This window comes from Pteropus alecto, unplaced genomic scaffold, assembly GCF_000325575.1.
Source record: "Pteropus alecto unplaced genomic scaffold, ASM32557v1 scaffold114, whole genome shotgun sequence".
NCBI lineage: Eukaryota > Metazoa > Chordata > Mammalia > Chiroptera > Pteropodidae > Pteropus > Pteropus alecto.
In genome coordinates, this window is record NW_006435793.1 from 3,276,720 (window position 1) to 3,287,743 (window position 11,024).

The 11,024-nt window shown below is 43.9% G+C and overlaps 1 protein-coding gene across 1 annotated transcript in view; it reads right to left on the reverse strand.

Annotated features, from left to right (window-relative positions):
- Positions 1 to 3,696: 3,696 nt before the first annotated feature.
- The window catches only part of NANS (N-acetylneuraminate synthase), a 19,832-nt gene continuing 12,504 nt past the window's right edge, over positions 3,697 to 11,024 (reverse strand). The window contains exons 3-6 of the mRNA XM_006911546.3: positions 9,459 to 9,558; positions 8,480 to 8,634; positions 5,760 to 6,026; positions 3,697 to 3,934 (exon numbers count right to left, since the gene is read on the reverse strand). Coding sequence (XP_006911608.1) covers positions 3,725 to 3,934; positions 5,760 to 6,026; positions 8,480 to 8,634; positions 9,459 to 9,558 — 732 coding nt within the window. The 3' untranslated portion in view covers positions 3,697 to 3,724. The remainder of the gene's footprint in view (positions 3,935 to 5,759; positions 6,027 to 8,479; positions 8,635 to 9,458; positions 9,559 to 11,024) is intronic.

Sequence of the window (11,024 nt, forward strand, 5' to 3'; positions counted from 1 at the left end):
GGCAGAGGACGAGGCGTACACTTGACCCTACATCTCTCTTCATCCCTGCAAATCAAGACTTGTTCCCAGACCCACAGCCACAGGGGCCTGGTAATAACAGCCCTTGCTCTTTAGTCAGACACTGTTCTAATGCTTTACAGCTATTAACTCAATCTGATCCTCACATCATCCCTGGGAGGTAGAAAGTTATCCCAGTTTTACACATGGCAAAATTGACACACAAGTCACACAGCTAATGGTGAAGCTGGCGTCTCTGCTCATGTCTACCAGGCCATAGTGTTTGGGCAGGCAGCAGGCCTCTCTCTCAGTAGGCCTATAATGCTTTGCTTTGTTTCCTCGTTACTCTCTGGTACCCAAGTCTACCTTTGCATTTCCTTCTTTGGGCTCTGAGATGAGTTCTTACACCCAGATGGGGTTTTGAGAGTAGCTAGACTAAGAAATTTATCAAATACCAACTCTGTGCCAAGGCCTGTGCTAGCCAGAAAACGGCAGTTTTGGTCCATAAAAAATTGTGACCTTCACTTTTCACTTCTTGGAACATCATCTGTAAAATGGGGGTAATGACTCTCCCTACCAGTGCTGTGAGTCTCAAACAAGCCAAAGGATATGAACTTGCCTTAAAAACCGTAGAGCTGTGCCATGCAAGGATGCATGAGCATCCCTAGCGGAGTCCCTGTCATGCTCATGCTGAGATAATTGATAAGCCTAGCTGCCATCTGACGGTAGCAGGAGCCTCCCTGAATATTCTCAGCAGACGACTGAGCTTCCTTGGGGTCCATTAGTGAGTGATCACTTGTGCTTTCAGATTTGAATTTGTAGAATTTATTGATACAGCAAATTGCTTACAGATATGTTCAGATGACAGCAATTTTCTAATGTGTAGTTTGTTTTTAATAAAATATGAATTTTGTCCCTTTTAACCATGGTCTTCATTGGGAGTTAATGTTGCTTCATGTACACAGCACTGAGGCCTGGATGGGGCCTTGCTCATTTTTCACCTTCACAATTTTCTTGCGGCGGTCAGCTGGCCCCTGATTGAGTGTCTGCAGTGATGGGGACTTCTCCACTTCTAAGATAACCCACTAAGTTCTTGCTTATGTGGAAATAAACCCTGACCCTCAGCCATTCCTATCCCAGATAACGTTATGTAGGTTTTGGCATCTTTGTGACCATCCTTTACCAACGCTGAAGCCATCTTTGGCCCTTACTTGGATTTTTAGAGATTTCAGGGACTGCATCATCTCTTCCATTTCTGCAATTGCAATTTGTCACTGATGTCAGCCTAGTGGAGGAGGCACAGCCTAGCAGAGGGTACACAGAGGTACTCTGCATAGCCAGGGCCTGGTGGACAGGAGTCCAAACTATGAAGAGGGGACAGACAGCCTGCCTAAGAAGCCAAGCTAGATGGGGAGTAAGAGTGGTATGGGGGACCCAGGTCTGAGTCTGCCATGTTCTGCTCAGAAGCCTTCCATGGCTCCTCACTGCCTACAGAACAAAGTCCAAACTCAGCAGCTTTTAAGCCCTTGCTTCCTTCCCGACATCTTTCAAATCCCTTCCTTCATATGGCCATTCCCTGCCAAACCGTCACCTGCTAGTCCTTAAACACTCTGGGCACTTTCCAGTCCTGTGCTCCAAATCCTACGATTCCTCCCGCAGTTACTTCTCAACCTGCAAAGTTGAACTAAAGTGCCACCTCCTCCAAGAGGCCTTCCCTGGCCACACTTCCTCTCCCATCCCCACTCCTATGGCTCCCATGACTCTTGGAAACATCTCAACAATTCACACACATGGGGTACTGTTTGTGGAGGTACCTGCACCCGTTAGGCTGTGAACTCTCTGACAGGGGCCATCTGCGGTCTCACTGAGGGCGCAGCACTGCATCTCCCACCTGGCAGGTACTCAGGGATGTCTTCTAGACCTGAGTTCCCAGATTGAATGGGATAGAGGTATGCCCTGAGGTCAACCCTTCCACCCCCAGGGCAGCCTAGTATGGCATGAAGTGGCCCATACCTCACCCACACATATAAACACAGGCTATCGTACTATGTGCCCTGATGGGAAGCATGTTCTACACAATGGCCCTCCTTCACAATTCTCTCCAACACAGTCCTCTACACAAAAGGCAGTTAAGACCTGTGATCTCAAGCTCTTTCAACTCTGCGTCTCATTGATTCCTACCCTCTGAGGGAAATCCACCTGAGGTTTACAGAGTAGCCTGGGCCCTTCTAACATCTCCATCAGGAGCCAACTGACTGGTTCCCTGCTTGAAACCATCCCACTGCACATTGTCAGCTAGAGCCAGGCCAGGCCCTTCCCTCTCTTTCTTCCAGACCCACATCCTGTTTCCAGGCCCTGGAATGCATCCCTCTATTACCGTATTATTGTCCCTTTTTATTAGGAAGTCTTAGATGTTTGCTTAAATGTCACCTTCTCTGCTGTTGTAGAAAAAAGTCCATGGAATCAGAAATTTTGATCGCCTATTCAAGGTCTGTTTATAGGGAGAAATGAAAGGGAATAAATACCAGCCAGAAAATTGATACTATCACACTTCAGTTTTTAGCACATCAATTTTATGAATTTACTTTTACACAGGAGTACAACCCAGGATCCCAATCCTACCCCACCCACATGAGTGTCTTTCTACTCTTTTGGGATCTATAGGAGAAGGAGGTTCTATACTCACAAGTAAAGAAACGTCAAATGGCTAATTTATGTATTTGAAAAGAGAGTCAAATATATACTTTGAAATAAGAGTTATTAGTAATAAACAAGGCCAAATGTGAACAAAGATTAAGAATTTGTAAAAACACTTGAAAAGAATCATTAATCTCTATTGGTTCAAAAGAACAAAGGGGAATATGACATGGAATCTTTGTGAAAGGTTCATGCTGCTCTTCAAGGAACTAAAACAATCTTTTTTTTTAGCTGGGTTTATAATTTCATTATAGATTATAGAAGGGCTGATTTGCAATACTACCATATGCAGAGTCACTGCAACCTGCAAATACACTGAGCCCCACATTCCCCACCTCCCTTACACAGCTCTATTTTTCCCCCATTGCACATATCACCTTTTAATAACTGTGATTTACTTACTGCGCACATGCCCCCACCTGAGTGGAAGATCCATGAGGAAACAGATTTGGGTTGTGTCCTCAGGACCTGAAGCAGGGCCTGGCACATCTCTGTTCAGAGAAGGAATGAATGCCATTTCCCTCTTTCCTCATGGAGATAAGTGCTTTGGGCATTTCTTTGCCTGCAAGACCCTTTGACCAACCACTTCTCCACTACCAAGTGATCGCCATAGAGCTAACTGCACACAGAGCCCCAGGGTGGGCAGGGAATAGAGCAATGGAGAAAGACAGCAGGAGGTGTGGAAGGGAGATTTGTGGGCAGTAAGAAGGAAGGCTTGTTTAAAGGAGAGGACCCATACAGCCAGAGCTCATCCCTCTTGTACCCATACAACTGGAGGGTGATGATTTAAATGCTTTTAAGCCCACCTCCCCTCCTGGGCCAGCCAACTTGAAGCAGAGATGATTCTATTTGCTCTTTGTATCCCTCCAACAGGCTTGACATGAGCCTGGCCCCAAAAATGTCTGCTGTCTAGGGCTGGGGAGCGGATGAAAGCCAGGTCTGAGGAGACCACCACTCCTGCCCCACCTCACCCAGCCATACCCCACAGCACCAGCAAGGCAATTCAGAATCCAGAGAATAGCACTTTATTTTAAGACTTGATTTTTTTGCCATGATTTTCTACTGATTCTTCTATGATGGTGTCGTCTTCTTCGACAGTGACCAGGACCTTCTTGCCCACCAGACTAAAGATGTCTTCAGGAGGGTAGCCTTTGGGCTCACCCACCTTCACAGTGAGCATGTCCAATGTCAGAATGGTGCCTTCTGGAATTTTCACTTTGGCCACCACAGATTTGCCCAGCTGTGAATAAAATTAAGACTCAGTGTCAGTCTCACAGAAGTAACTAGTCCATGTTGCTTTGCATCCAAGGTCCTTGATCAGTCCTCATGAGGTGCCTTTAGAATAGGGACTCTGTTTTCCCCTTGGTGCCTAGAGCAGTATCTCACACACAGCAGGGACTCGGCCAGAGTGGGGTGAACTCATACTCAGGGGAGGGGCCTTCACAATCAAGTGCAAAGGAAAGGGCTTAGGTTATGTTACCAAAAAGAGCAAGGTCCAAATCCCAGTCAGCTGGTCCAAATCCCAGCTGTGGCTGAGTTTCTTGGTAAAATAGGAAACAAGTGCCTCTATCTTGCCAGACAATGATAAAGATTAGTGATAATAAATGTAATCTACATAGAACATGGAACATGGAATGCTCCTGATAAATGAAAATTATGTCATTTACTTTTGTCATCATTTAGTTCAATATCTCATTTTAAGCACAGGGAAACTGAGGCCCACAGAGGGTGGGTGACTTGGACAAGGCTGCAGGGTGCTGAGATGAGAACCTAGAATTCCTCACTCCTTACCCACTGCTCTTAAGGGACACGAACCTTATGGCCACTGTGCTCAGTAAAACAAGAATATGGAGGGCTCACAAAACGGTATGTGCCACTCAGAGGACAGGAAGGGGGGGGTCTCCTAGGACAAGGCAAAGGATGTGCAGGTGCAGAATGAAGGATACTGAAGCTCATGACTGGCGTTTCTATGTCTTGTCCATATGCTGTTAAACAAATTATCTATTATATTACTGTACATCCTCCATGGAAATGCCAAGGAATCAATATGGAATTTAGTGCCAGGACAAAACATCCGTCAATGGACAATTACCAGGTTATGCATCCTGTTACATTCCACTGTTTGCTCCGGGAGCCAGGAGACTCAGAACTAAATTAAGTGCTCAACTCTCATCTGGTTTCTGGTACAATTCTCTTCCCTTTTCTTCTACCTGGGAGTTTGTTTCTTTTTACGATTATTGTAATTTCCTGGTGTATATACAGCTTTAATTTGAGGGAAGCGAGTAGGGCCCCACTAGAATAAAGACAACGTGCTTGATGGTAGGTATTTGCCTCGACCCAGAGAGCCCACAGCCAATTAGGGGTATCTGCACTCCTGGCAGCCCAGGATGCCTAGGTCTGAGACTCAGAGGCAAAGACCAGGCCAGGTACGGCTTCCAAGAAGCCCAAATGATCGGAGTGCCAGCAGTACTCCTTGGGCTCACCATTTCCTGTCTGAAGGTCAATGCTACACAGCTCAAACTGCTCCTGAGGGGATATTTGTGTCATCCCCCACAAACTCCCTGTGACGACCCACCACTCCCATCTATCCACCAGCCCACTACGACACCCTGCTGCCCCCATTTATCCAGTGCCCCACCCCGCCGATTAGGGATGCCTTAACGCATCACAGGCCCTTCTCCCACTGCCTCACAGAACCTTCTACCTGAATGTTTCTCAAGACTTACCTACTCCAAGGGACCCCGGACTTGACCTATCTGAGTGCCTCACGAGGCCCTGGACACTACCACCATCTCCTTACACTGGGAGTCGGGGGCCACAGGCTTCAGAGACTTGGTGAGAAATTATAAAATGATCCTAGGCGGCCAGAGGAACTGCTAAAGTTCCCTTAAACAACATGTTTCTCCTGCTGCTAATAGAAGCCCAGAGAGACTCTGAGGGCTGGAGCAACATTTATCATCCCACTGACCAGGGCTCAGGCAAGGTTAGAACTGACTCTACATGGCAGGTAAGCCCACTGCAGCCCTGTCAGAACAGTGGAGCCCGGCAGGGTCGGGAGAACCCACCTTTTCATTGCAGGCCATCTCACAGGGCAGCAGCTGCTTGGTCGGGGAGCCCATGGCCCTTTCCACAAGGCGCACGGACTGCACCAGCTCAGCCAGCTCTCCAGGCTCCAGTGAGGCCGAGTGGTCACTACCCTTCCAGGTCTTGTCCAAAGTTATATGACGCTCCAAAACCTTGGCCCCCAAAGCCACCGCGGCCACAGATATGGCTATGCCTGTTTCATGCCCAGAATACCCTATGGGAATGTCAGGAAAGACCTTCTGATACTCCTTTAAGATAAAAAAAGAAAAGAAGGTTAAGTATGATGGTGCTTTACCCATATCTTCTGGAGTCAGGCCGATCTGGGCTGGAGTTCCAGTGTAGCCACTCACCATTTGTGAGACTACGGGCAAGATACTGAGGCGCTCTGGGCCTCTCCTCACTGGGGATAATGATACCTGTGGAGGGCTGCCCTAAATTCATGAAAAGCACCCAGCACACTGTAAATGCTCAAAAAGTAATGGCTATTGTTATCGAGAATGCATTTTAAGAATGTTTCACCTTCGCAAACCACCGGGAATAACAACAGAGCTATAACCAAATGCCTAAACTCATTCAAAAAGCATCTGTCACATTTAATTAGCCTGAGCTGCTGAAAGCAAGTGTGCTATATGCAAAAATAACATCAATAATATATATACAGCCCAATCTCAAAACAATCCTTCGGTGGAAATGCTAAATAATTAATCTGTTATCTATAATTCACTGAATGCAACAAAAGACATTCTAAGTCAAGTGACTCTTGTCAGTGAGGGTGACCAGAAAGCTTAAGTACAGTAGAAAGACTCAGAAGGGGTTTAATAAAAGGACAGCTGAGTGGCGAAGGCCTTAAAAACCAGGCTTAAGAGTATGTGATGGACAAGGGAATGCAGGTTGCTAGGTTGGGGGATTCAAACTGCTGAAATATGGTAGGCTGGGCCTAAGATGGAGAGGGCTGGCAATTTAATGCTCATTGTGCCCTGGTGTCAAGAGACCAGACGTGAGCGCTCCTTGGGTAGGGACGGAAAGGAAAGGGGGACCAAACTGCACAGAGAAAGACAATCAAGGCAAATATTTGGAGTCACATATACTAAATGTTGATTATGGTAATCTCGGTGGGATGGGATTATAAGAATGTTCACACTTTCTATGTCCTATAATTCAAAGACATTTGAATTTTTAAAAATTATGTTTAAATTTTAAAAATAACCATTTAGAGATAGCTAGAAATAGAGAAAAGACTATTAACTAGGAGAGACAGAAAGTTTAGATAAAATATAACTCAGTTTTCAAAAAAATTTAATTTTTTAAAAAGTTAAATGTGAAGACTGTAGCAACATATACAAAAGCTTACACTATCATAAAAAAAAAAAAGTCAAATACTGTCCTGAAAGAAATATATAAGAGGAAAACTAGTTAACTGCAATGTAAGGATTATATGTATGTATAATGTTTAGAATTACACTAATATTACTATAATGTTTTTGTATGATAATTAAACATAGATACATTTCTAGTTAAGTTTCAGGAGCTGCCAGGGGAACCGATAGAGTTGGCCTGAGACAGTAAGAGACAAAGGATTCTAATCCCAGCTTTTCCACAAAACTGCTGTGAGATCTCAGCCAAGTAAGTTCTTTACCCTTTGGGACTAGAATTCACCATCTGTAAACTGAGTTGGAATAGACAAATCCTGGGAGAGAAAAGGCTCCGTGAAAGTTGTCACTGTATCCAGTTTGAGCCTCAGGAATGCTCAGAATTACAGGTAGAAAATAACAGAGCTGGCAAATAAAACAGAGCAGGAAGAGTCAAAGGTTTCAAGAAAATCAATATGAAGAAAAACAAAAACATATTTGTACACCAGTATCCTAACAGCATTATTCACGATGTCCAAAAGGTGGAAATATCCAACATGTACACTGATGAATGGATAAACAAAATATGGTACATATACACAATGGAATATTACTCAACCTTAAAAAGGAATAAAATGCTGACACTTACTATAACGTGGATGAACTGTAAAGACATGCTAAGTGAAAGAAGATGATACAAAAGGACAAATACTGTATGATTCCACTTATATGAGGTATCCGGAGTAGTCCAATTTATAATGACAGAAAATAGAATGGTGGTTGTCCGGTGTTGGGGGAGGGGAAAATGGGCAGTTAGTGTTTAATGCATTTAGTTTCAGTTTGGGATGATAAAAAAGTTCTGGAGATGGATGATGGTGATGGCGGCACAACAATATGGATGTCCTTAATGCCACTGAACTGTACATCTAAAAATAGTTAGAATGTCATGTAGAATGTCATGTACATTTTACCACACATACAAAAACGACACACTAAGAAAGAAGATGAGCCAGCAATTCACAGAAGAGGGACCTCTAATGGCCAAGATGCATGGGTAAAGAACATGTACATAGATAACTATGAGGACTCTACCTTAAATTTTAAAATGGGCGAAATTAGGATGTTTTAAGAAAATTTAATTTATAATCACCCTCTTTAGAATGTATCTGCTTCCTTAGCTGCATAGTTGGTTCTAATTTGATTCTGTCAAAGGATGTTCAAATTAAGAAGCATGTCAAAGTTGGTTAGAATTTTGGTTGCAAAAAAGGCTACATTTTCCCTGCAGTAAATGACTCAAGAAAAGCCATTTTGCAGTGGCCCAATGAGACAATGGCCCTCTCCCTCCTGCTCACCGAGATGATGCGCAGGTTGACATCCTCAGGCAGGAGTGGGTATGCACTGGTGCACTGGAGGAAGCAGAAATTGGGGTTGAGGGGCTTCACAATCTGATAGACTTGCTTCATGGTGTCCATTGACTGCATCCCGCTGGAGATCACCATGGGGCGGCCTGAGTGACCCAACACCAACACCATCGTCACTTTCTTTTTAGGAGCTCTGACTCTCCCTCAAGCACACCCCAACTGCTGGTCTCATCATTCAACTGAATTCCACAAACATCTCTCACACACTGTGACAGCCACTGTGGAAGAACAGAAGTGAGCTTGGTGGGTTCCTGACCTCAACCATGGTTAATGTAGACTTCCTTCACCCCTCAACATCATTTAGCAGAGTGAAGTGAATTAAGGAGTCAGAGGAATTTCACATTCCTCAGGAAAAGATGAGCATTTCATTGGATTAAGAGGTGTGATAGGGTAAGCATAGACCCCAGATTCAAGAGCATGAGTGAGTGTGAGGCCCAGAGCTGCTACTTACTAGTTATGTGGTCTCAGATACCACATCTATGAAATAAGCACAAAGTATCTTAATCATGTAACCTACTTCAGTCCCAGGGTGGTTGTTAGAATCGAATGATATGACTTGTGTTGTAAAACCACATTACAAATTATAATGTGCATATATTAGACATTATGATATACCTATAGAGTATTTCTCAAAGAGCTTCCTCTAAGAAGTTTTATATATAGTGTCATATTCTTAATTTCATATTTCTAATAAGTTAAAAATAATTTTAAAATTTAAAAATTCATATAACAACTGTGTCATCCTTAACTTCTTCCCTTTCAAGTCAGTACACAAAAAAGTGGAGGTATATGCGGATTACAAAGAGGTTTCTAAAGTCTGTCTTCGTAAGACCCCCTTTACTTGCCAGCAAAGGAGTAAAAACGAAGGTTTGGACTCCTTTAGATTTTATGACAAAAATTAAACACTTACCTTTTTTGGCTGTCTTTTCCAGGTAAGGAAAATTGTTAGTGTCCCCAGATCCAACTTTGAAAAATGGAACATTCAGCTCATGCAGAAACTCAACTGCCATCTACAAAAACCAAAGGAGGTCTTTTTCACTATTGTTCAAAAACACTGCCCTCAAGACAGGCAAGGAGCCACAAACAAACAGAAAAACCCCTCCTCTTACCAGCCAAGGGGGACTCTCAACAACTTGAAAGCAGGCAAAGATTTGTTATCAGTCATTTCATTCAAATCAAACATTCTTTTTTTTTTTTTTTCATAGCCACCCATCCAATACCCAACAAACATTGTGTGCTGGCCTGACCAGCCTACAGAATCCAGAAAAGAATCAGACCCCTGGCCAGAATTTCTTCCCCAGGGGCCCAGAGCCCAATGAACAAATGTAAAAGGGTTATGACCTAATCTTGACCCAGAAAGACAAGCAGGGAAAATGAATGTCCCTCAAAGGCCTTCCCTTATGCAGGGCCAAAAAGCCGGGAAAGAGGCCATTTCAATCCTTGCCAAAAGTGGAAAAAATGGAGCATTTATGGCCCAGCCCTGACACGTGATCTACAGCTGGCAGGACCTATTAAACCCAAGCCCTTTCAAACCTCAAATCAAGCCATCCACAGAAAAAAGAAACCTCAGTAGCTTTTTATTGCGATAACACCACTGGCTGAAGTCAGCTATCTAGAGCATTCCAGCATCCTTATCTGGGATTCATCAATAAGACTCAGGAGATTGACAAGTGTCAACAAGAACTTGTGGAAAGAATCAGCAGAACGCAAGTTTTAAGAGTGAAATCTCAGTTTGCTGTTAAATTACAAGAACCAAAAAACTACCTGTTAATACTATTTTTTAAAAAATTGAAGTTGAAAATCAGAAGTGGGGAGAATCAATGTCTCAGAATGTTCCCAAATATCTAAGTTCTATCCTACAATACTGCCTGAGTTTCCGAAGTGAGTTTGGTAGACTTGATGAGCTAGGTCAGTGCTTCTCACACTCTTAATTCAGGCACACGAATCTCTCAAGGATCTTATTAAAACGAAATGCAAACTGACTGTCAGTCTAGGGTGGAGCCCAAGAGTCTGCATTTCTAATAAGTTCCTGGATAATGCCAAGGCTGCCGCTCTGTGAATCATACTGAGGAACAAAGAGCTAGATTACCATACCTGAATATTCAAAGGGCACAGAGGAGGTAAGGAACAGTAAGAAAATGTCATTCTGCCTCCAGTTTCTTTAAGTCAACCCACTGCGGCCTGAGCTTCCATCCATCTTCCCAGTGGGTGATGAGCTACTCCAATCATGGTGACTGCACTCAGAAAATAATTTTCTTCATACTTAAGCCCTCCACTAATGTACTGGTTAGAGCTGCTGGAGAGCCGTACAGAGTGGCTAACCCGCCAGTAAACAGTTCAAAGGCAGTTTGCAACCCCCTCTGTCCAAGAGACACTGTCCAGTGTGGCCTGAGCGCCACTCACCTCCAAGTGTGCTAAGCTACCTTTGCTGCAGTTCTTGCTGCCTCCTTCATTCTTCTTTATTTCTCCCTCATCT